General features: G+C 49.3%; 1 protein-coding gene across 10 annotated transcripts; it reads left to right on the forward strand.

Annotated features, from left to right (window-relative positions):
* Positions 1–11709: 11709 nt before the first annotated feature.
* LOC102942478 (zinc finger protein 586) lies at positions 11710–25387 on the forward strand. 10 transcript variants are annotated; one of them, XM_037886701.2, is made up of 8 exons: positions 11710–11801; positions 12936–13004; positions 14290–14502; positions 15122–15144; positions 16678–16793; positions 17084–17116; positions 21442–21555; positions 21943–25387. In XM_037886701.2, exons 1-8 carry the CDS (start codon positions 11739–11741, stop codon positions 22863–22865), a joined length of 1554 nt encoding a protein of 517 aa, XP_037742629.1. In that variant the 5' UTR covers positions 11710–11738; the 3' UTR covers positions 22866–25387. The 10 variants fall into 10 exon arrangements, with proteins under 10 accessions (XP_037742629.1, XP_043392947.1, XP_043392946.1 ...); XM_043537012.1 differs by having other exon boundaries at positions 21946–25387; XM_043537011.1 differs by having other exon boundaries at positions 16681–16793.
* The last annotated feature ends 493 nt before the right edge of the window (positions 25388–25880 follow it).

The raw sequence follows: 25880 nt of genomic DNA on the forward strand, positions 1-25880 counted from the left end.
ACGAGCCTCTGATAGTGTGGCTGATGTGATTAGGCCCTGTGATGGTGTCCCCTGAATAGATATGTGGGCACAGTTGGCAACGGGCTTTGTTGCAAAGATAGGTTCCTGGGTTAGTGGTTCTGTTGTGTGGTATGTAGTTGCTGGTGAGTATTTGCTTCAGGTTGGGGGGCTGTCTGTAGTAAAGGACTGGCCTGTCTCCCAAGATTTGTGAGAGTGATGGGTCGTCCTTCAGGATAGGTTGTAGATCCTTGATAATTTGTTGGAGAGGCTTTAGTTGGGGGCTGAAGGTGACGGCTAGTGGCGTTCTGTTATTTTCTTTGTTGAGCCTGTCCTGTAGTAGGTGACTTCTGGGTACTCTTCTGGCTCTGTCAATCTGTTTCTTCACTTCAGCAGGTGGGTACTGTAGTTGTAAGAATGCTTGATAGAGATCTTGTAGGTGTTTGTCTCTGTCTGAGGGTTTGGAGCAAATGCAGTTGTATCGTAGAGCTTGGCTGTAGACAATGGACCGTGTGGTGTGGTCTGGGTGAAAGCTGGAGGCATGTAGGTAGGAATAGCGATCAGTAGGTTTCCGGTATAGGGTGGTGTTTATGTGACCATCGCTTATTAGCACCGTAGTGTCCAGGAAGTGGATCTCTTGTGTGGACTGGTCCAGGCTGAGGTTGATGGTGGGATGGAAATTGTTGAAATCATGGTGGAATTCCTCAAGGACTTCTTTTCCATGGGTCCAGATGGTGAAGATGTCATCAATGTAGCACAAGTAGAGTAGGGGCATTAGGGGACGAGAGCTGAGGAAGCGTTGTTCTAAGTCAGCCATAAAAATGTTGGCATACTGTGGGGCCATGCGGGTACCCATAGCAGTGCCGCTGATTTGAAGGTATACATTGTCCCCAAATGTGAAATAGTTGTGGATGAGGACAAAGTCACAAAGTTCAGCCACCAGGTTAGCCGTGACATTATCGGGGATAGTGTTCTTGACGGCTTGTAGTCCATCTTTGTGTGGAATGTTGATGTAGAGGGCTTCTACATCCATAGTGGCCAGGATGGTATTTTCAGGAAGATCACCGATGGATTGTAGTTTCCTTAGGAAGTCAGTGGTGTCTCGAAGATAGCTGGGAGTGCTATTACCAGCAGGAGAGTTGTGGGGGGGGGAGAGAACCTGGATTTGTGCTGGAAATGGCCCACCTTGATTGGCCCACACATTGTAAGGAGAGTGATCACTTTAGGTAAGCTATTACCAGCAGGAGAGTGAGGTGGGGGGAGAGAAAACCTTTTGAAGTGATAAACACCCATTTTTTCATGGTCTGTGTGTATAAAAATATCCTCACTGCATTTTCCACTTTTATGCATCCAATGAAGTGAGCTGTAGCTCACAAAAGCTTATGCTCAAATAAATTGGTTAGTCGCTAAGGTGCCACAAGTCCTCCTTTTCTTTCAGCTATATTCACAACTTGGACCAGATCCTGTGCGCCACTTAGGACTAAATGAAGAATTGCTGCTCCCCTGGTGGGTTCCAGGACTAACTGCTGCAAGAAGCAGTCATTCATGGTGTCTAGAAATTTTATCTCTGCCTCCTGACCTGAGGTGACGTGTATCCAGTCAATATGGGGATAGTTTTAATCCCCTATTGAGGTTTCTATTTTTATAGCGTTTCTAATCTCCCTGACCATTTCACATTTACCATCACTATCCTGGTCATGTGGTCGGTAGTGTATTCCTACCACTATATTCCTATTATTCAAGCATGGAATGTCTATCCATAGAGATTCTGTGGTACAGTTTGATTCATTTAAGATTTTTACTATATTTGACTCTATGCTTTCTTTCACACATAATGCCAGATAGGGAGAATAGAGAAAGAGACAGGGCACACACAGAGGGAATCAAAGTCTGAAACAAAAAATTGTCCCAACTCAGTCCTGGTCATCACGGGTGTTCAGAAGAAGGGCAGTAGCAGGTATAATGGTCTCACTGTGGACTTTGAATCCAGTCATTTGAGTTCAAATGTCAGTGAGACCTCAACATGCTTATTTTATTTTTACTATTTATTAATTATTATTATTATGCAGCCTTGTTTGGCTTAACCTTGATCTTTTCTTTACCAAAGTATATTATAATTTTCATTTTATTTTTTCCATTTCCTTCCCTCTCCCTTTTGTTAATTTGATTGTTACTGTAACATAAAAGAAATGTGCAGCAGCAAAAACTGACACAAAACGTTTATGCCCCCTCTACCCATCTCCTACAGCTGGGCTTGTAACACTGAAGACTATGATGCACAGATGGATGTTCCCACAGTTTGTTGTCTTTGTTAGATGACACAAGGGTGGCACCCATAGCTCGCTGTATATTCCGGCCCTTTCCAGACTCCCTGTATTTGTCACAACCTGCTGGGCTTTGGGATGTTTATTCACGCATTCTGTCGTTAGTGTGCGTATCACACAACATGCCAGAAATTAACCCAATTCCAGACAAAGACGACAGACTGCTGCATTGGCCGGAAATCACCACCCCAGCTTGGAATGGAGCTTTGTTCACCACTAAATTCCCAACGCACCTGCAGCAAGCTGTGGGTGCCAGATCGCTGAGCACACAGGGGAGGGCAGACTTAAAAAAAGAAGCAACAAAAAGCAACGTGCTTTGTTCTGTCGTTCACAAAGTTCTCTGGGTTATTGTACATGAACAGAACAAAGCACAGAAACACCCCCTGTGTGTTGAGAGCCAGGTTTGCTGTTCAGCTCTACTCTGGGAATGTCCATGTACAGTATTTCAGTTGGAAAACTGTATGTGGAGCAGACACCAGAGACCCTCGTTAAAGACTGTTTGTTTCCTCAGAGGTAGCTGCATCTGCACTCCTGCCCCCTGCTGGCCACTTTGATGTCCTGCATTCACCATCATTACCTGGAGTCTCCTATAGCTGTTAATTCGTGGAGCCTTTGGGTAGAAAAAAGGTGTTTTCTAGGTGTTTCTGTGACAGATTTTCGTTACCAATCTCCCTGGGGTGTCAGTTGATCAGGTTGATGCCGCAGGATCTTTGGGGAGGAGGTACGGAACACATCAAGTGTCTACGTTTTAAAGTTTTATTGATAAAATAATAAAATAATAGCAGAGAGTGCTGGGAACGCTCCCACGTCACTCAGGGGAAGAAAGAAAGTGTTAGTGCCCCACGCCCTAACCCACTTTCATACTCACACATGCACTACCCGAGACTGGCCAGGCCTGGGTGTAACGTCAGAAAAAGAGCGGGGGAGGGTGGACAGGAGTGGTGTCCTGGGCCCAGGTCGTCCAAGGATCCGCTCTTGATCTCCGAGTTGCTCCAGCTCTCAGGAGGGTTTTAAGTCCTGAGCTCCTTGTGGGGGTATTCCACTCAGCGACCTCTGCTTCTGGTGCCTTTTGTGCCAGTCCAAACCGGCTTGCTGTGGCCTCCTCGGTTTCCCAAAACATCCCGGCTCCGGAGACTTTGTTTTCCCTTCCGTTGGCCTTCGCTGTCACCCTCTCATTTGCTCTCATTGTTCTCGCTGCTATCTCTGCAGCTCTGCTCAACTTAGTTCTCCTCTTCTCACGGCTGGGCAGCTGCTGATTTCTCGTTAAGCCCATGACCTTGGGCAGGGGCCAGCATCTTATCTTCAGATGGAGCTAGCTGAAGTGTTGAGTTAACCAGTTCTCTGCTCTTCTTCTTTCTCCCCCCGGCCTTTCGTATTTTGCAAAGGAAACTTCCACTCTCCACTCACACACCTTTGACCCTCCCCAAAATGCTTTGCGATGCTTGCAACAGTGTTAGCCACATACAGTGCTGATCTGCCTTCCCCGGAGACTCCCTGAGAGAGGGGGCCATTGGGGTGTGAAATTTCTGTTCCACAGGATTTAAGTAGCATCCAAAGAAGATGGTTCAGGTAGAGTGAACTGCTTAGACGTGCCATGAAATGGTTTACTTAAGAGAAATACCAAGGCAGATTCCTTCTCTCAATACTCACTAAACCAACTTTTCAGCAGTGGCAAGGTGGCATAGTGGTCTAAGCCACTAACCTCAAGCCTCTAGCTTCCTCTTTCTTGGGTCTTCTGGTCTCAGTAGGGAGGAGTGAGCTAAAGCTCCATTCCTGACAGAACCTCCCCCCTTTTGTTTTCCTTTGTGTGTATCAATATCTCTTTTCAAAATATTGGAATGGGATTGTCACAAGGCAGCAAGGATTTGTCACTCAGGAGTGTCCCTGGCCCCTGGCGCTTGTTCCTGGATCTGCACGGCTTGGACTGGGGGAGTTAAAGACTCTTAACTCATCTGTCACTGGTGTTGTTGGTGGGGAAATTTAGCTGCTGGCTACTCAGCGTGGGGAGAGCAACAGTATGGGGCATTCTGTAGAGTTTAGAGAGTTATCCTCTCTCTTCTGAAAAACTAAATTGAAAAGGAAACTCTGAATCAGGAAACTCTTTTCAGGTTCCACCTCCACCCCGCCCCCCATCCCCTGTGCTACAAACATCCATGGGAAGAAGGAACTCATTGGCTTATTGACTGAAGCCGTGTGAAACCCACCCTGGGTGGTGAATGATAGACAGAAGGTCCAGTCAGTTCTGCTGGCATCTCTATTGCTGTGTGTTTCAGTTTCTGCAGAGTGAATTCTTCTGTGAGATGAGGAAGCTGGATCCTACCATTGGAATAAGTTATGCACAGCTCCAAATGAGCGGTGTAACCCCCTTGGAATTAGTGGCAGGGCAAAGAAAGTTCAAACATTTTCTTCACAGTCCTTAGGTCAAAGGCCCAGGCCTGACTGGTTCTATGCAGAGATTGTATTTGTAGAGCCTGAATTGGGTGGCATATGGAAACACTTTAATTGGCAAGAACGCAATGCACAGCAGGAATAACAGGCCAGAGGAGGCTAAGCCTCCCCAAACCCAGGCTGTGGCCCCACCCACACTCTGTCCAGAGGCCCCACCCTCATTCCCCCTCTCTCCCAAAGCTGGCAGGGGCTCAGCTTGGGCTGGTGGCCTGGAGCTTGGGGCTTGGCCTGCAGCCAGGGCCAGCTGGTGGCCCAGGGCAGCCGGTGGCCTGGGATGGCTCAGGATGGCCAGTGGCGCAGGGGTCGGCCTGGTCTTGGGGCAGCTGGAGTGGCTGGGGCAGGCCAACCAGGGGCCCAGGGCTCAGGATAGCTGGGGCAGGTGGCCCGGTGCTTGGGATGGTTAGCTGGGGCTCCTCCGGCCACAGTGGTGGGGAGGACTCCAGTGGGTGAGGGGGAAAGCGGTGGGGTCTTGGGGGGGAGGGGCAGGGCGAGGGGGCTAGCCTCCCTGAAGGGGGGTTTCACATGCTGCCCATGGAGAACCCTGTGATTCATTCAAACCAAAAAGTTTCCAATCCCCCCTGTATAATTACCAAGTGGTTCTTAGTGGGATGCAAATGCATCCCATTAATCAGAGGAGCTGAAGAGGTCCTAGACAGCCAGTGCTGGGAAACACCAGGACCCCAAGTTCAAGGAAGGATGGAGCTGGCCTCCAAGGAATCTGAGAGAGGAAGTCAGAGAGGAGACCTGGCAGTTCATAACTAAGGTTAAGATTCAGTCATGGGTATTTTTAGGTAAAATATAAAACAGATATATTATGCCAGCAATGCCCCTTTGCCATGTACATTGGTCAAGCTGGACAGTCTCTACGTAAAAGAATAAATGGACACAAATCAGATGTCAAGAATTATAACATTCATAAACCAGTCGGAGAACACTTCAATCTCTCTGGTCACGCAATTACAGACATGAAGGTCGCTATCTTACAACAAAAAAACTTCAAATCCAGACTCCAGCGAGAAACTGCTGAATTGGAATTCATTTGCAAATTGGATACTATTAATTTAGGCTTAAATAGAGACTGGGAGTGGCTAAGTCATTATGCAAGGTAGCCTATTTCCCCTTGTTTTTTCCGACCCCCCCCCCCCCGACGTTCTGGTTAAACTTGGATTTATGCTGGAAATGGCCCACCTTGATTATCATAAACATTGTAAGGAGAGTGGTCAGTTTGGATGAGCTATTACCAGCAGGAGAGTGAGTTTGTGGGGAGGGGGGTGAGAAAACCTGGATTTGTGCTGGAAATGGCCCACCTTGATTGTAGGGAGAGTGGTCACTTTGGATGAGCTATTACCAGCAGGAGAGTGAGTTTGTGTGTGTATGGGGGTGGGGGGGTGAGAAAACCTGGATTTGTGCTGGAAATGGCCCATCTTGATTATCATGCACATTGTAGGGAGAGTGGTCACTTTGGATAAGCTATTACCAGCAGGAGAGTGAGTTTGTGTGTGTGGTTTTTGGAAAAAAGGGGGGTGGGAGGTGTGAGAAAACCTGGATTTGTGCTGGAAATGGCCCAACTTGATTATCATACGTATTGTAAAGAGAGTGGTCACTTTGGATGGGCTATTACCAGCAGGAGAGTGGGGTGGGAGGAGGTATTTTTTTCATGCTTTGTGTGTATATAGAAAGATCTTCTACACTTTCCACAGTATGCATCCGATGAAGTGAGCTGTAGCTCACGAAAGCTTATGCTCAAATAAATTGGTTAGTCTCTAAGGTGCCACAAGTACTCCTTTTCTTTTAACTACAGAAAGATAGATTAAGTGATTATAAATGGTAGGCATAAACGTCAGATGTAGTTTCCTTAAGAAAATGGAAAATGCATGTTTATGCAGTCTAAATCCTAAACTTTTAATCTAAGCAAGAGTTGAATCAAAAAATGTCTCATCCAGACAGATGGTACCAGCAGGTTACGGTTCCTCAATACACAGACTAGAACCATCTTTCCCAGTTCAAAGCCTTTGTCTTCCAGACATTCTTCCTGGTGTTGAGATGGCATGGGGGAGAGGACAAGTAATGATGTCACTGTCTCTCTTTTTATACCTTCTTCCAGCTTGCTAGAGAGATCCCTTCCAGGAAGTGATATGTGCTCTCTCGGAGAAGTCTCTGGGATGGCCAGTGGGAGAACGGATTCCCTTTAATGGGCCATCAGCACGTGTCTGGCTGGTCCTTTGTTGTAACTGAAAGATTGGCTGTGGCCATCTTCCAACCTCACAACATATTTCAGTAATGCACACGGCAAAACTTCACAACTTCCCATACAATGACAGCACGTCCAATCCAACAGGATATTAATGCTCAGGATCCTGACACAAGGAAGAAAGGAGAGCAGCAGAATATGGACCCTGGACGTCAGAAAAGCAGACTTTGACTCCCTCAGGGAACAGATGGGGAGGATCCCCTGGGAGGCTAAAATGCGGGGGAAAGGAGTCCAGGAGAGCTGGCTGTATTTTAAAGAAGGCTTTTGAGAGCACAGGAACAAACCATCCCAATGTGCAGAAAGAATAGCAAATATGGCAGGTGACCAGCTTGGCTTAACAGTGAAATCTTCAGTGAGCTTAAACACAAAAAAGAAGCTTACAAGAAGTGGAAACTTGGACAGATGACAAGGGAGGAGTATAAAATATTGCTTGAACATGCAGGGGCGTAATCAGGAAGGCCAAAGCACAATTGGAGTTGCAGCTAGCAAGGGATGTGAAGAGTAACAAGAAGGGTTTCTACAGGTATGTTAGCAACAAGAAGAAGTTCAGGGAAAGTGTAGGACCCTTACTGAATGCTGGAGGCAACTTAGTGACAGATGATGTGGAAAAAGCTGAAGTACTCAATGCTTTTTTTGCCTCGGTCTTTACAGACAAGGTCAGCTCCCAGACTGCTGCACTGGATAGAACAGTATGGGGAGGAGGTGAGCAGCCCACAGTGGTGAACGAACAGGTAAGGACTATTTAGAAAAGCTGGACATACACAAGTCCATGGGACCGGATGCAATGTATCCGAGGGTGCTGAGGGAGTGGGCTGATGTGATTGCAGAGCCATTGGCCATTATCTTTGAAAACTCGTGGTAATCAGAGGAGGTCCTCGATGATTGGAAAAAGGCAAATATAGTGCCCATCTTTAAAAAAGGGAAGAAGGAGAATCCGGGGAACTACAGCCTCACCTCTATCCCCAGAAAAATCATGGAGCAGGTCCTCAAGGAATCCATTTTGAAGCACTTGGAGGAGAGAAAGGTGATCAGGAACAGTCAATGTGGATTCACCTAGGGCAAGTCATGCCTGACCAACCTGATTGCCTTCTATGATGAGATAACTGGCTCTGGATATGGGGAAAGCAGTGGACGTGATATTGCTTGACTTTACCAAAACTTTTGATACAGTGTCCCACAATATTCTTGCAAGCAAGTTAAAGAATTACAGATTGGATGAATGGACTATAAGGTAGATAGAAAGCTGGCTAGATTGTTGGGCTCAACAGGTAGTGATCAACGGCTCCATGTCTAGTTGGCAGCTGGTATCAAGCGGAGTGCCCAAATGGTCGGTCCTGGGGCCAGTTTTGTTCATCATCTTTATTAATGATCTGGATGATGGGATGGATTACACCCTCAGCAAGTTTGCAGATGACACTAAACTGGGAGGAGACGTAGATACGCTGGAGGGTAGGGATAGGATACAGAGGGCCCTAGACAAATTAGAGGATTGGGCCAAAAGAAATCTGATGATGTTCAACAAGGACAAGTGCAGAGTCCTGCACTTAGAATGGAAGAATCCCATGCACCGTTACAGACTAGGGACAGAGTGGCTAGGTAGCAGTTCTGGAGAAAAGGACCTAGGGGTTACAGTGGATGAGAAGCTGGATATGAGTCAACAGTGTGCCCTTGTTGCCAAGAATGCCAATGGCATATTGGGCTGCATTAGTAGGAGCATTGCCAGCAGATCGAGACACGTGATCGTTCTCCTCTATTCGACATTGGTGAGGCCACATCTGGAGTATTGCATCCAGTTTTGGTCCCCCCCCCCCCCCCACAAATTGGAGAGAGTCAAGCGGAGGGCAATGAAAATGAACTGGGGCAATGGCTTATGAGGAGAGGCTGAGGGCACAGGGCTTATTTAGTCTGCAGAAGAGAAGAGTGAGGGGGGATTTGATAGCAGCCTTCAACTACCTGAAGGGGGGTTCCAAAGAGGATGGATCTAGACTGTTCTCAGTGGTAGCTGATGACAGAACAAGGAGTAATGGTCTCAAGTTGCAGTGGGGGAGGTCTAGGTTGGATATTAGGAAACACTATTTCACGAGGGGGGTGGTGAAGCACAGGAATGGGTTTCCTAGTGAAGTGGTGGAATCTCCTTCCTTAGAGGTTTTTAAGTTCAGGCTTGACAAAGCCCTGGCTGGGATGATTTAGTTGGTGTTGGTCCTGCTTTGAGCAGGGGGTTGGACTAGATGACCTCCTGAGGTCTCTTCCAACCCTAATCTTCTACAATCAAGACTTTTAAAATGATACCCTACAGGGTATACTTTATACAAAATGTATCATAATTATATGACAGCAGTGAATATGCGGGTTCCAGGGTGCTTACTTTGAGGAACACAGTGACACAGAATCGTTTCAGATACTGCAAACGCCACGATCCCACAATTGAGGAAGAAGGCTGTGGTGGTTAAAAAAAAATGACCTGGTTTAGAGGGAAAGTGAAGGCTGCTTTAAAAAACTTTAAAAATATATATAACAAATGGAAGAAGGGGAAATTAATAGTAAATAATATAAATCAGAATTTAGGAAAGGTATAAAATGGATAAGGGAAACAAAGAGACACAAGGAGAAATTTATGGCCAGCAGAGTTGAGCACAATAAGAAGGATTTTTAAAATAAAATTAGAAGAAGAAGAATCCCCTGACAATGGTATTGGTCTATTACTGGATGGAGATGGTAGAATTATGAATAGTAATGCAGAAATGGCAGAAGTATTCAATAAATATTTCTGTTCTGTAGTTGGGGAACAAACGGATATAGTCTCATCATATGGTAATAACGCTCTTTCCATTCTACCAGTATCTCTGGAGGACATTAAACAGAAACTACCGACGTTAGACATTTTTATGGTTTATTTTTCTAAGGTCCAGATAACTTGTATCCAAGAGTTTTAAAAGGAGCTCACAGGACCATTAACATGGATTTTCAATAAGTCTTCCAGCACGGGGTAAGTCCCGGAAGACTAGAAGAAAGCTAACGTTGTGCCAACTTTTAAAAAATAAACGAGACGACCCAGGTAATTACAGGCTTGTCAATTTAACGTCGATCCTGGGCAAGAAAATGGAGTGGCTGATCTTGGACTGAATTAATAACGAATTAAAGGAGGGTAATGTAACTAATGCAAATCAATATGGATTTATGGAAATAGATCCTGTCAGAATAACTTGGTATCTTTTTTTTATGAGATTACAAGTTTGGTTGATAAAGGTAATAGCCTTGATGCAATACACTTAGACTTCTGAAAAGTGTTTGACTTGGTGCCGCTCAACATTTTCATTAAAAAACTAGAATAATATAAAATTAACAAGGCACACATTGAACGGATTGAAAATTGGCTGACTGAGGGGTCTCACAATGTAACTGTAAACAAAGAATCATTGGCCAGTTTCTGTGGGGTCCCGCAGGGATTGGTTCTTGGCCTTAGGCCTATGCTATTTAACATTTTATCAATGACCTGGAAGAAAACATAAAACTTTCACTGATAAAGTTTGCAGATGACACAAAAATTGGAGGAGTGGTAAATAAGGAGGAGGACAAGTCAGTGGTAGATGGGGGATTCTATCCCGGGAAGCAACGACTCTGAAAAAGATTTGGGGGTCATGGTGGACAATCCGCTGAACATGGACTTCCAAGATGATGCTGTGGCCAAAAGAGCTAATGTGATCCTGGGCGACATAAACAGGGGAATCTTGCGTGGGAGCAGAGAGGTTATTTAATCTCTGTATTTGGCAATGGTGCAATCGCTGCTGGAATCCTGTGTCCAGTTCTGGTGCCCACAATTCAAGAAGGATGTTGATAAATTGGAGAGGGCTCAGAGAAGAACCACGAGAATGAATAAAGGATTAGAAAACCTGCCTTGTAGTGATAGACACAGAGAGCTCAATCTACTCAGGTGAACAAAGGTAAGGTCAAGGGGTGATTTGATCACAGTTTATAAGTATCTATATGGGGAACAAATACTGCATAATGGGCTCCTTGATGTAGCAGAGATCCAATGGCTGGAAGTTGAAGCTAGACAAATCCAGACCGGAATAAGGTGCACATTGCTAACAATTAGGGTGATTAACCAGTGGATTAACCAATTTACCAAGGAGGGTGGTGAAGTCTCTCTTGCTGGCAATTTAAAATCAGTATTGGCTGTTTTTCTAACAGATCTCTAGGAATTATTTTGGGGAATGTCTCCGGCCTGTGCTCTGCAGGAGGGCAGATGATCACAGTGGCCCTTTCTGGCCCTGGGACCTAGGACTCTGTGCTTCGCTCGGAAAGAAACATTCTCCTGTTCCTCGCCTACAATCCGGCTGGAGCTGCGGGCAGCAGCTTCACTGTAGTTTATCCTGTCGCGGGCATTGACGGCCGGAGACAGACACAGAGAAGCAGCAGCCGCCGCCAAGCCGGCTTGTAACCGCTGCTCGGTCTCCGCTCTGTTCTCCCGGCCCCGGCCCCCGCCCCCGGCCGGGCTGCCTCGCAGGGCCCTTCCCCCGCTGGAACCGGCCCCGCTGCGGGGCGAGACCCCCGCGGTCCCCCCGCCCCGCCGAGCCGGGCTCCGGGCTCCGCTCTCGGGAGCTGGAGTCACCGAGCGTCACGAACCCCCCTGCGCGGGCCCCACCCGCCGCCGGGCCAATCCGGGGCGGAGCCGCCGCTCCCGCCCCCCCCGCAGCCCTTTGTTCCGCCGGGGAGCCATGGCCGGGGCCGGGGGCCCAGCGCGGCGCCTGCTCCGGCCCCGCCGGCCGCGGGGCAGCGAGGTGGGCCGGGGCCGCGCGGCCGGGGGCAGATCCTGGGTCCTGGGGGGGTCTCTGGGGGCAGATCCGGGGTCTCTGGGGGCAGATCCGGGGGCTCTGGGGGGCTCTGGGGACAGATCCGGGGTCTCTTGGGGGGCAGATCCGGGGTCTCTTGGGGGGGGCTCCGGGGGCAGATCCGGGGTCTCTTGGGGGGGGCTCCGGGGGCAGATCCGGGGTCTCTTGGGGGGGGCTCCGGGGGCAGATCCGGGGTCTCTTGGGGGGGCTCTGGGGGCAGATCTGCCCCGCGCTCCCCGCAGCCGGGGAAGTAACGGGGTGTCCGGGGCCAGGGGACGGGACGGGGAACGAGCCAGACAAGCCCCGATGCCGGGACAGAGACCAGGGAGCGTCCACCCCGGGAGCAGGGGGCGCGGACCCGGCGGGAGAATGGCTCTTAGCCAGGATAGCCCGGGACACCCTCTGCTTCCCTCCCGCCCCCAACTCCGGGTGTCCCCAGACTCTGCCCGCAGTCGGGGCTGGAAGCGTCTGACACCTGCCACTGTCCGAGACACGAGACCGGGCTGGGGGGCCACTGGTCTGAGCCAGTGTGGCCCTTCTGATGGGATCGGGGGGCTGCTTGGAGCTGGGCTCTGGGGTGTGTCCGTGGGGGAGTCAGAGCCAGACTTTGGGGTGTGTTGGTGTGAGGGGGCTGCAGACGGGGGGCGGGTTTAAAGCTGGACCTGGGGGTGTGCCAGTGTGTGTGCCGGGGTCAGAGCTGGGGTGTTGGGGGGGGTGGTTTGGGGGGATATTTGGTTTGAGGGGGTCCATGTTCAGATCCGGCACTTTGGGTACGTTGGGGATGGAGCTGGGGAAGTTGGGGGAATGTCTGAAGTTAGTTGTTTGGGATGTGAGTGGGGCTGGGGAATGTTTGGGGCTGAGGTTTGGGCTGCACCCGGCACTTCACCAGGGTGTCCTGTGTCTTCCTTGGAAAACCTGGTCCTGCTCTCTCTGCCCCCGTGAGATCTTCCTCGCTGAGGCTGAACTGTATCTGGCAAGAAAATCGGAGTCCCAGGCATGTACAGGGCAGGTTTGGGCCCTGAAATCTGGGAGCTGTGAGGCCCTTTGGAGCAGTTTGTAACACCCCCTCCCCACTTCTTGCAGGAGGCACTGGGAGAGCATCTGACCTGTCTACAAAAAGCCGAGGAGGAGCGGCAAAGCGCGGAGCTGCTGGTAGGTGCCCAGAGCCCCTTTCCCCTCAGGTTTGCCTGGGACCAGAGTGCCCTGAGTGGCAGCTGATGAGGTTCAACAAGGACAAGTGCAGAGGCCTGCACTTAGGATGGAAGAATCCCACGCACCGCTACAGGCTGGGGACTGACTGGCTAAGTGGCAGAAAAGGACCTGGGGATAACAGTGGACGAGAAGCTGGCTATGAGTCAGCAGTGTGCCCTTGTTGCCAAGACGGCCAACAGCACATTGGGCTGCATTAGTAGGAGCACCGCCAGCAGATGGAGGGAAGTGATTATTCCCCTCTATTCAGCGAGGCCACATCTGGAGTATTGTGTTCGGATTTGGGCCCCCCACTACCAAAAGGATGTGGACAAATTGGAGAGAGTCCAGCGGAGGGCAATGGAAATTATTAGGGGGTTGGGACACATGACTTATAAGGAGAGGCTGAGGGAACTGGGGTTATTTAGTCTGCAGAAGAGAAGAGTGAGGGGGGATTTGATAGCAGCCTTCAACTACCTGAAGGGGGGTTCCAAAGAGGATGGAGCTCGGCTGTTCTCAGTGGTGGCAGATGACAGAATGGTCTCAAGTTGCAGTGGGAGAGGCCTAGATTGGATATTAGGAAAAACTATTTCACTAGAGGGTGATGAAGCACTAGAATGTGTTACCTAGGGAGGTGGTGGAATCTCCATCCTTAGAGGTTTTTAAGGCCCGGCTTGACAGAGCCCTGGCGGGAATGGTCCTGCTTTGAGCAGGGGGTTTGACTAGATGACGTTGTGAGGTCTCTTCCAACCCTAATCTTCTATGATTCTATGACGCAGCAAACACAGGGCCCATCCAGTCAGCCTCAGGCAGGAGAACATCCCCACTGGATCCCAGGGAGAGGGCAGGGTCAGATGTGGGAGCAACATGATGTGTTTAGGGTCCAAGAGGCTGCTGTGCAGAAGAGTGTCAGTCTGTGGCCTGGAGAGACCCTGCCCAAGGGCTGCTCAGATATTATAGTGACCAGGGTTCCTTTCTAGAGCCTAGGGGACATGGGGGAGGGGAAATGTGGGTGGGCAGATGAAGAAGAGTTTGGTTGAGTGCAATTTGATGAGGTTTTGGGAGAAAAGCCCCTCCTGTTAGCTATGGACAGCTCACCCCGCCCTCCTTCCTCCACCCTTCCTGGCCTAACTGAACTCCCGTCACCTGCCGCATCAACCGTGTGTTCTGGTAAATAACTCCCCCATCTGCTGGGAGGCACAGTTCTGATTCTCCCCTCTTACCGAGCTGCCCTCTCCCTGGGTTGCAGAAACAGACTGAAGCCGAGCGGCAGAAGATCATTGCGGAGTGGAAGGAGCTGCGAGGGTTTCTGGAGGAGCAGGAGCAGCTCCTGCTGTCCCAGCTGGAAGAGCTAGCCAGAGCCATTGTCAAAAGAAGGGATGAAGGTGTCTCCAGACTGTCTGGGGAGATTTCCCTGCTCTCAGGGAAGGGGCAGCGGCAGCCGAGGAGCCAATCCCCACAGGTCAGACTGGCTTATGGCAGTGGTAATACGCTGCTTCTTAGCCCTAGACCCCAATGCACCTCACAAGGTGGGGTCAGGGACATTATCGCTATTGTACAAAGGGGAAAGTGAGGCACAGGACGGAGCACAGTCCTGCCCACAGTCACACAGTGAGTCTGTGTCAGAGCCAGGGATGGGACCTGGGAGTTCTGGGTGCTGTAACCCCAAGACCATCTCTCCTGCCCTATAAATGTCTGTCTGCATTTGCACTTTGAGGGTGAACTTCCCAGCCCACCCTCCCCCCGCCAGGCCCAAGGTCCCATGTTGTCCCAGGTTAGTGGGCTCAGTGGTGTGAGGGGATTGGGGGATCTCTCAGCACTAGGGGGAATATTCTCTTCCTGTAAAGTGCCTGGGGAGAGACTTTCCCCAATGGCGACCTCCTAGCAGGGACTCCTGGGGTTGCTGGGGGCAGATGTCCTAGCTGTGGGGGAGGGAGATGTCAGCTGTTCTCTGAATGTGAACCCAAGTGTCTGAAATTCCCCAAATACCTGGGGTCCAGTGGTGATTCCCCTGCAGAGCAGGAGGCCACCCCAGTCTGGGACAGGCCCACTGACAGCCTCTTCTTTCTCCCCCTCTGCAGGGTGCGGGATGCACTGAGAGCAGGTACGTCCTGGGCTCCATTTCCCACGTTCGATTGGAAAGCGATGGTTTAGAATTGGAATTCCACTGCCGACGGCGCTTCCCCCGCTGTGACACACTGGCTGAATGCCTGAGATCACGTCTTTCCTTAGTGGCTGCCTCAGGACGGAGAAGAGCCTCTTACTATCTGACAGCGAATGAGGGCTGGCAAACATAGGGCCTGTGGTCCAGATCCAGCCTGGCTGGTGTATTTATGTGGCCACGTCACGTGTTCACAATGTGCAGAATCTCAGCTTTTGTCTTTTTAAAATCGGATTCTAGCCTTCACGGTTGCAAAGAAACCTTCCGAAATGCAAAGGGAGGCGATGCCGCCTTCCTGAGGGCTTGTCTACACTTGAAACGGTGGAGCTGCGCTGCTGCAGGGTTTCAGTGTAGACGCTCCCTATGGCGACGGGAGGGGTTGTCCCATGGGCGTAGGTAATCCACCCCCACCCCGACAGGCAGTAGCTAGGTTGATGGAAGACTTTCTCGTTAGACTTAGCATTGTCTACCGGGACACTCAAGTGGGCTTATCTGCACTGCTCGGAGGTGCGAAAAATCCACACCTCTGAGCAATGCAGTTAAGACCACCTAATATTCGAGTGCAGACCAGGCCTGAGTCTGTGAAACAGCCTGAAACCCTGGCTCAGAGATGTGTGAACTCCCCTGGCCCACGTGAATCTCATTGGTGTGTCAGCTGTAATGATGTCACTTGAAGGTCAACATTAAACATTCCACTGCTGATGTCTTTCGCAGGTGGGATGGGGAGGGCACGGGAGTGAAGCCCTTGAGAGGTAGGAATAGGGAGTTTCTCTAAGGAGGAAAGAACAGAGGAGAGACACACAGACAAGGATGAGAGAGGGAGGAGGATTGGGAAGGCAGGGAAACAAAGGGTAGCAATAGCAGAAGTGGCGGTTTTCCCACTGAGTGAAAAAAGTTGTGACAATGAAGTACTTTATAAAGAACAGTAATTAAAAGCTTTTTACATAAGGGGCAGATTCCCCCCTTGATCTTTGTACCTGGGTGTCCCCAGTTTATGTCCTAGCTGAAGGACAATGATAAAAAGTGGGATGCAGTGCTCTCCACCAATGGGGCTGACACCCCTGGGGTCACTGCTTTGGCTGAAGTTCTCAGGGCTTTTGGCATTAAATAGTCCAAGTTAAGTCCCTGGGGAAGACCTGGGCTCTGTGGCCGTTGTGAGCACATGGGACATGCCCACTCTTTCGTCTCCCCTCTCCTCCCTTTCCACATATCCCAATGCTGGTGCCCCTTGTTACTGGAATAACCCAGGGTGGAGGTGGCTCAGCACCCCAGCGTGTCCCAGAGAGGGCACCAGAACCTGTCTCCATTCTGTGCCTCAGTGGCTTCCCACATCCCATCTCTCTGGAACCATGGAGAGCACAGAGCTGTGGGCAGGTGACATCACAGATGATAAAGCTCAGATGCAGGTTTCCTGGAGTTTGGGGGCTTCTGGGATTGGAGATTGGACCCATGTCTCACCCTTCCTGCTTTCCTCAGCAGGGAGGATGGGCCGTTTCAGAAGCCAGAGCCGGGGTTTGTGGAGCTGGAGAAGAGACTCAGCGATTTCTCTCTGAAAAGTGCCATCCTGCAGGAGGTGCTGCTGGGATTCAAAGGTGAATTGGAGTTTGGCAGCAGCGTCCCTTCTAGTTAGAGGGATCCTCGCCCTGGGGAGGAGTCAGGGCTATAGTGATGTCGCTGACCCTGGGCTCTGTCTCACAGCCCCAGCTCAGGGAGTTGCCCTTCCCCATGCGAGCAGCCCTGTGGGGCTGGCTCTGCCTGAGTTATCAGCCTCGCTCTGGGTCACCATCTCATAATGAAAAGCAGGCACATTAGTAACCAACAGGAATATGCCCATGAACACGAGGGCCTGGATTCTCACCTCTCCCATCCTCTCCTTCCCCAGAGACTCTGCGACTGGAGCTGGAGAACAACACAGGTACGTTTCTGTCTCTCATGGGGAGGTTTCAGACCAAGAACCGTGTTAGCGGCAGGGGATTGCTGCCTCCAGCCCGAGATAAACCTGACTGGAACCAAGCTATCCCTTGTCTAGACTGATGCTGAATGAGACATGGGGCTGCTATACTGTGTACAGACTGGCTGTAGAAGGGAAGAGAGCGCTGAGTTGTATAGGGGCTCATCCTGAAAGAGGAGGGGGCTTCGCTAGTGGAGATCAGTGTTTCTCACACTTCACATTGGCGATTCTTTATCTGAGGTAAAAAGAAAAGGAGTACTTGTGGCACCTTAGAGAGTAACAAATTTATTTGACCATAAGCTTTCGTGAGCTATGCTCAAATCAATTTGTTAGCTCACGAAAGCTTATGCTTAAATAAATTTGTTAGTCTCCAAGGTGCCACAAGTCCTCCTTTTCTTTTTGCGAATACAGACTAACCTGGCTGCTACTCTGAAACCTCTCTGAGGTAAGGAATTTTTGCAACTTTCTTACATTTACTCTAAAAGTAAGAACAGACCTATGGAAGGGTGTTCAGCCTTCACGGTGTGTGTTTCAAGAGGCTGACAGAGAATCCCTGACCTTGAGGGATAAGAGTGCGCAGGGCCTGGGGCAATGAGATTTTCTTTATTTCCTGGCCCTCATGACTGTCTTTCGTGAGCCACCTGGGGGCCATGCCCCATCAGTTGAGAAACACTGGACCAGGTTTTGTATCCCTATTGGCTATGAATAGGAAGAGAGCACTACATTGTATATGGACCAGGTCTGGGTGAGCAGCTCGCTACCATAGCACATGTGGACTGACCCTGGGAACTACTGATTCCAATAAAACCCACTGTTCATAATCTTTTCCTTACTTCTGAAACCCGACTGAATTCAGGCAGGTTGCAGCTGTGCACAGTAACCCTTTCACTGCTGTGTCCCTATCACAGCCAGAGATCCTGAAACCAGCACAATGGTCAGGAGAGATGGGGACGAGGCAGAAAGTTTGGAGCCAAAATGGCATTCGCTGCTGTTAGCATTTGCAGGCGAGGGAGGGAACCCAGGAATAGAGGGGGGCCCAGTCGCCCAGCCAGAGGGAGGGGAGAGGGCGAAGGAGATAGAAAGGGTGACAGGAGAGAGACGGTGAAGGAGAAACTAAATGGAAAAAACCGTCATTAATGCAGAGGCCTGGTGACAGCACCTGCCCTTCCAGAATGCTGAGTTCAGCAAAACTGAAAAGCTCTGCAGCCCAGGAAACGGAGAGTTAAGGTGAATGTCCACACAACCATCTCTTCCCCCCTGGAGCTGGCAGGCCCTCTGTTATTGTTGGCCTGTACGCCAGCTGCATTCATTGCATTAGGAGTAGCTGTTCTTGTGACCCGGTGTGCCTGGGGCAGCCCTCACTGAAAATGTCAAAGTCAGGGCAGGCTGCAAAAAGAAGAGCAGATTCCCCCAAGACTGGTGGTTCTCACTGAAGTTGGACTCACCAACCAGTCGCAAACTGCTCCTGATTCCCCACGCTGGTTATCAAGAAGCTAAAAAAGAAATCACTCAGCCCCCTTTACTGCATTCCAGTCCTCTGGCTCCGCTCACTATGCAAAATGTTCTTCTGACCCCCAAAGGGCCAGCCACATTGCCATGTCAATATTAGTTTGGATCTTACCCAAAATACCACGCCGCCAGCCAATCCTTTAGTGGCTAAAGCTAAAGGTTTATTGTAAAACAAGAAGAGAGCTGTTAAATGATAAAGCAGTCAGATACATACGAGACTTCAAAGTCCATATATCAGGTTCTGAGCAGTATTGGTAAGGTTTCCGGCTTGAAAGTCCCTCTGGAACAGATACTCAGCTTGGATGGGTCATTCAGTCCTTTGTTCAGAGCTTCATTTGTAGAATAGTTACTCCAGAGGTAAGAAGCAGGAATGAAGACAAAATGGAGAAGATGTAGCCACCCTTTATATTCCTTTTGCCATGTGGCTGGTACTTCCTTTGTCCCAAACACAGACTTCACAACATATGGCATGGAAAAGCCTTACAGTTCTCTGGCCATAGGCCTGCCCCTACATGTCTTGCTGACTCATAAGGTGTAGTCCCTGGCCTTTTTAATGGGTTCATTGCACAGCTGATGTCCCTTGATAGCCCATCAAGCAGGCTTAGTTCTGATGCCATTCTGTCTGGGAGTGTCACCCAGAAACACAACACAAATTTTGAAATACAGATGTACCATACAGATCTAGAACACAATACAAAGGTGATACAGACATATAAACAAGATTATTGTACTTTGCAAATCACTGACACCTTACACAGCATATCTGGCGCGATTCATTGCAACTTTAAAATGTTGGTAATAATAGTATCAAGTGTCTCACAGTTCCATCCAGTGTGGCAGTACTGAGTGGTGGAGGTGTGTGTTGGAGGAGCTCGGCAGCACAGTCATTGTGTTATGATGTGATCTGGGGAGCTGTGGCTCTCTGGGGGAGGGGGTTGAGCCCCTCTCCCTAACCTGTGGGATATGAGGAAAGAGGTCTGTGTGGACCTTGAGAGATCCAGCATGCCTGATTTTAGCACTGCATTGTCACTAGCAGGGCACAGGGGCCATCTTGCCATGGGGTGTGTCAGCAGTTAGGGGAGAGATATGTGTGGTGTGGGTCTAATGAAGGGGAAGTAAATGGTATTGTGCACCCCAGGGCTCTAAAGGGGCTGAAGGAGTTGTATCACTGAGTAGGTATGGTGCTCTCCTGTGGGGCAGGCTAAGTGTAGGGAGCTCCTGGTCCATACAGGGCCAAGGCAGAATGCGTGATGGGTGCATGGGGCCGTCACTCAACGAGTGCAGAGTTCGGCTGTGTGGGCAGGTACCATAACTCTATTTGCTGGTTTTCATGAGTTGGACTTGGCTGAACTCGATGTTCTGGAAGGGGCCGGGCACTGGTAGGCTGGGGAGGGCAAGGTTTGGGGCGAAGAGCTCCTGGGAGGACTGTGGGGAGGGGGTTACCGTAGAGCAGGTGCTCTGGAGGTGCCGAGGAGGGCTGGACAAGGGGAGGCATTCAGGACAGGAGCTCCGAGGAGCTGGCAGGCTGGTGGTGCTGTGAGCAAAGGGAGGGCATGTACTGCAGGCGGTGGTGGTGCTGGTGGGAGGGAAGGGAATTTTTGTGGGGCATGAGCTCCTGGGAAGTGGGAGTGGGGAAGCCTTGGAATAGTGGGAGGGTGGGGTGGAAAGCGGTGGAGGCCCTGGAAGCGAAGGGGGTTCGGGCCAGGGGCGGAGAACACAAGGAGCAGGTGCTGTGGTCCCAGGATGTGAGGAGGGCTGGGGGCGGGGCGGGGAGTGTGGAGGAATAAGACTAAAGGCCACCAGGGAGGGAGGGCAGGTTGGGGGGATCTGGGGCTGGGGGAGTTCCAACCCATGAACACAGAATCCCTGCCCAATCCCCGTTGCTTTGGAGCCTACCCTCCATTTTCTTTAGTCCACTTTCACTTTCTTTTACATATTTTTTATATTGTCATAACTCTTGTCCTCCCCCTGCACCCCTCGTCCCTACCCACTGAAACCCTGGATACCTTTCCTGCATTTCCTCCCTGCCATGGGACAACCCCTTCTCCGGCATAAAGGGACACTTACTTGTTGATGTCACAGGATGGTAGCGAGACTTCTGGGGACTCAGAGGATCTCGCTTCCCGCTTCCCGTCTGCAGCAGCCACAATCTCTCTTCCCTGCAGGCTCCTTGGATCTTTGAGCTGGTCTCTCCTTAGGTCATGTGGCCTGAGTTTTATTGCTCGCATTCCCCTTTTCCGGAAGAATTACAGTTTGTTTCTCCCAAATTAGTGTCTAATTCCCCGGCCCTCTCCCCACCCTGGGGATTTTCATACTCTCTCCCGTTACACGTAACTCAGTAGAGTCCGTAATTCCCCAACATTCAATTTCTTGAAGTTTAATAACCCTGAGCTTCTGCATTTGATGTTGATGACATTCCTCACGCATGCGGACCCAGCCAGCCCAATGGTCCCCATCTCCTGAGGCCTCTCGTTGTCACTGGACACCTCTGTTGGTGCGAAGCGCAGCCAGGGCCACTCCTCTGTCTGCAGTCTTCTCTTTCTGCGACATACAGTTGCCTTCTCTGTGTTTTAGGATCCCCTTGATGACAAGTGTCTGGCTGGGTGTGTTCCCAGCAGAGATGCAGGTGGTTAAATTCCCCCATTAGCAGTGTCCTGCAGCTTGGGGCACCTGGATTTCACTGCTTTAAAATGAGCTCGGATTAAACGCACAACACATTGTTTGTGACAAATGTCCCACAAATTCACCTGCTCTCCCTTGTTTTCTTTTCCCCTGAGCAGGGTTTCCAGTTTCCAAACCTGATGATGTCTCCCAGCTGGAACAAGGGGAAGAGCCATGGGTCCGGGGTCTCCAGGACTCAGAGGAAAGAGAGATCCAGGGAGGTGCCTGCAGGGGTAGGAATCAGTTAAACTAACTCAAAACTTCTTGGTGTCTGAAGAAAAGAGTGGGATTCCCTACAAAACCCTTGTGAACTCTAATCAGGGTTGTCCGCAGCATGTGATGCATCCTCATGAAGGAGGTCACAGCTTCCCACCCATCCTCACTGACACGGGGCAGTAGCTCCCTCCTGAGTCTCCCTTCCCCCTGAGTGTTTGCATGGGATGGGTCTCCTCTCTCTTCTCTGGGGAAAGATGGGAGGGGTTCAGCTCCTGGGTTGTTTATTTCCATCTCTCCAGCAATTACTGTAGTTTGTTTCCCCCTTTTCCCATCCCCTATCTGAGGTTTCCTTTCTGCCTAGCACCTGGAATAACTCATGCCTGGATTCTCTCTCTCTATCCCAGCAGGTGAAGGGACAGTAAGTAAGAACAAGCAGGAGAATCCTCAGCAGAAAGATCACGAGCAAGAGGAACCACCCGGGATATTTTCAGAAAGATTTGAAGGGAATGTTCACTGGAGTTGTGAGCGGAGAAAAGGTCATGAGAGTCAGCACTGGCCAGAGAGGCAGCTGGGAAAACAGCCGGGGGATTGTCGGGGAAGTGGCAAGGACCTCCAGGAAACAGCAGCCCAGCAGAGAATCCCCACAGGAGAGAGAAAAAACACCTGCACTGAGTGTGGGAAAACCTTCAGTAGTCGCTCAAACCTTATTACACACTGGAGAATCCACACCGGGAACAGACCATATAAGTGCTCCGAGTGTGGGAAAAGCTTCAATCAGCGTTCAAACCTTATTAAACATTGGAGAATCCACACGGGAAATAGACCCTTTAAATGCCATGACTGTGGGAAAAGCTTCACTGACAGCTCAAACCTTACTCAGCATCAGAGAACCCACGTGGGGGAGAGACCCTACAGGTGCTCGGAGTGCGGGAAAAGCTTCACTCGGAGCTCAGACCTTATTAGACATGAGACAATCCACACGGGAGACAGACCCTTTAAATGCTCCAAGTGCGGGAAAAGTTTCAACGACCGCTCAAACCTTATTACGCATCAGAGAACCCACATGGGGGAGAGACCTTATAGGTGCTCAGAGTGCGGGAAAAGCTTCAGTGTGAGTTCCAGCCTTATTACACATTGGAGAATCCATACAGGAGAGCGACCCTATGAATGCTGTGAGTGCGGGAAAAGCTTTACTCGGAGCTCAGACCTTATTAGACATGAGACAATCCACACGGGAGACAGACCCTTTAAATGCTCCAAGTGTGGGAAAAGCTTCAATGATCGCTCAAACCTTATTAGACATCAGAGGATCCACAAAGGACAGTAGACCCACTGACTAGGGCTGGCCAAAGATACTCTTGCTAATTCCCACATAGAGACCTTTAAGGCTGTTTGCACCAGTTGTGTTACCGCAGTCTCTCAGCTGCCCCACTTTTGCCTTTTGCAGCTCACCCTTTGGGGTGAATCGCAGGGCCCCTTCTATCAGCTCTTTTGTCCTGGTAGTGGAGGGAATGGTATGCCTCACCTGCCAGGAATGTCCATCAGCCCCGGGTGGGGAGATAGGGGTGACCTCGACTAGCTACACTGAGATATAACCTACCTAGGCCGTGTCTCCACTAGGATTTTCCACGGAGATAATTAGCTCAGGTTAAGTATCCTGATGTAAAACATAACTATTCTTGCAGTGCAGCCATAGCCCACAGTGGCAAGCATTATCTAGCATGTTCCTCCTTGATCTGACTTAACCTCCATCACTTTTCGTAGCCTAGACAAACCCTGGGCATCACGGTCCCCCACGGTCAGCAGAGTGATTGTGAGAGGCATTGAGTTCCCCCTTGGGGACAGATTGGATATGTCTACACTCCAAAAACTCCTGCAGTAGCAAGTCTTAGAGCCTGCCTGGGTCTACATGCGTGGGCGTAAGCTACAGATCTAAAAATAGCCAAGGAAACAGCTGAGGCTGGAGCTTGGGCTCTGAAGCCTGGGGACGGGGCGTTTAGCACTGTAGCATGAACTGCTACTTCTGTGCTTTTTTCTGCTAAACTGGGATTGTGGCTGATGGGAAGTTTGGCTATTTTTCTCCATTACAATGATGCTAAAACTTCTGAAAATATCATGATTCAAAAATAATGAGATGGTGCTGAGTGAAGCACATTTTGGGTGGATCAGAGGACAACAAAATGGGAGAATCTGTTGTCCTGATTTGAGTCATCGGATATAGCCTGCTCTGGAATTTTAGTTTATATGAAACTAAAAGTGTCTTATACCCCTTGGTATTGTCAGTTTCTCTCTCTTTCCTGAAGACCATTTAATCACATAACTGGATGGCAGTTTTGTGAAACAGAACATAGCTCAGATTTAGTGGGGACTTTGAGACAAATGACCATTGGCTAAAATAGTCATTTCTTTCTTTTTGTTTTTTCCTTGCCCTTCCGTGATGATGTGGCCCAAGGGGGATGTTCACATGCAGTTCAGTCATCAGGAGAGGTCACGCTTCAACCTACTGGTCATGCTACCATGGAAACAGTAGTGTTTTAAAATCTCCACTCTGAGATGGTAAATAACAGCACACCCCAATCTGTGCAGCTAACTGAAGTAACTGACTACAATCACACCCATGTTCAGCTGGTTAAGGCGGTATCGTTTCCAATGGGCTGGGAAGAGAATTGCAGAGTAAGTGACTTGGAACTAGGGAAAATAACCGTATATGTGGTTCCCAAAGTCGTCGTGGCCCAGGCCCTTCACATTACTTTTGAAGATGTTTCCTTCCTAATCAGGTGCATGTTGCCTATGTTTTGGGAAACACTGTCCCCATCTGTGTGGACGTGGAGAAAATGGAAGTGGCATTTTTGCTGAACTTGCCCTTTGTGCAGGTTGCAAACGTGTATAAAATGAACTCAGTGTTGAGTGTGAGGTAGTTGTGGAATGGTGATTGTTGAACAGATGCCCCACTTCTGGTGGCTTGCAGGGATTCTGATGCAGTCCCTAATTTAGACCTGTGCCATCAGATTAAAGAAACAAATTGGACATGTTTGGAGAAGTCTTTCCTCAATAACACTACTGAGATTTTGGGTGGTTTGGTAAAGGATTCTACTCCAGAGAAGTGTAAATTTACCCTGATCAAGGCCAAGGATTTGGCAAGCACTCAGTAATAGCAGGTACCACTGGTTGGTTTTCATCCCAGGGAGGGACTCTACGGTGGTCTATAGCCCAGGTAAAACTATGTTAAGAACACCTTTCCCTAGGTTAATGGCATTGAGTAAGGTCCCTGAGGATGCCATAGTTAAACTGGGAACAATTGTCCATTACCATTTGGAGCCAAAGTTTCAAGAGGCAAAGAAAGAAGCCTTCAAAGGACATTCCTTCCTCATGGATCCCAGTCTGGCTCCCTTGGTAGACAACAAGGACTTTCATGCTGTGTAAGTGATGATAACCAATGAGGGAATAGATGTGTCAGATTCCCAAGTGTAGACAGCCAGATACATAAATGTTGATTCTCTGCTTTTGTCTCTTAGTTTTGCACGTGTGTTTTGTGCATCACTTCTCCTTCACGTCCTGCTAATTTGAAAGATTAGAAAGTGTGAAAATAGAGTAGAGGTGTTTGTTCTCATGATGCAGACCTTCCCATATAGTGTGAGACCCCTTTTACCAACACTGATAGCAGAAGACCAAGAGATAAATGAATTCAAAGAAGTGGAAGACACCTATGTTGACACAGAATGCAATTTTACCTGGGATTCACTTGGTAGAACTGGAAATTAAGAGAAAACTAACACATATAAGATTTTGTAATCTTTGAATATGTTATTGTTACCAATGAAAATGAAATTAAACATGAAGTTAATTATTGGTTAAAGAGTAAGACACTTATTTTGTGATAACCCAAATTATACTGGAACACTGCAATTTTACATTAGTTCTCTTTTAGTATAGGAAAGGGTGACTAATCTTTTAAAGTATATTTGATGTAAGATACATTCTTTGGACTAATGAGTTTTGAAGAAAAACCTCACTTCAAAGGTTGGAGTGGGGGAATACGAGAGAGAAATAGTGTGTATGAGAGTACTGACCCAGTGTTTTACTTCAAATGGAATTTATGTCGATGCTCTAAAGCAAATTTTCTGTTAAGTGGAAAATTGCTTAAGGAGACAAGTAGTGTAGTCTTTTACCCAGTTAGTCTGTAGGGGTCATTGAGTTCCCCACTTCTCTTGTTCGCAAAGCAAAGGCATGACATCTGTCATGAGATGTGATGCTTTCTCAGGGTGTCCAGAACTGTAAGTCACCTCTCTGCATCTGCTGGTGCTAACCAAAGTGACAACTCCTTGCCACTCCAGTTTGTTAG

Source organism: Chelonia mydas, chromosome 27 (genome assembly GCF_015237465.2).
Source record: "Chelonia mydas isolate rCheMyd1 chromosome 27, rCheMyd1.pri.v2, whole genome shotgun sequence".
NCBI classification, from domain to species: Eukaryota; Metazoa; Chordata; order Testudines; family Cheloniidae; genus Chelonia; species Chelonia mydas.

Excerpts from the sequence above, each read along its gene's own strand:
- LOC102942478 (XM_037886698.2), top strand. The coding sequence starts at position 12,601 with ATGTTCAGATCCGGCACTTTGGGTACGTTGGGGATGGAGCTGGGGAAG. Across the intron at positions 13,005-14,289 it reads GGCAAAGCGCGGAGCTGCTG|AAACAGACTGAAGCCGAGCG; the intron begins GTAGGTGCCCAG and ends CCTGGGTTGCAG. Across the intron at positions 21,556-21,942 it reads CCAGGGAGGTGCCTGCAGGG|CAGGTGAAGGGACAGTAAGT; the intron begins GTAGGAATCAGT and ends TCTCTATCCCAG.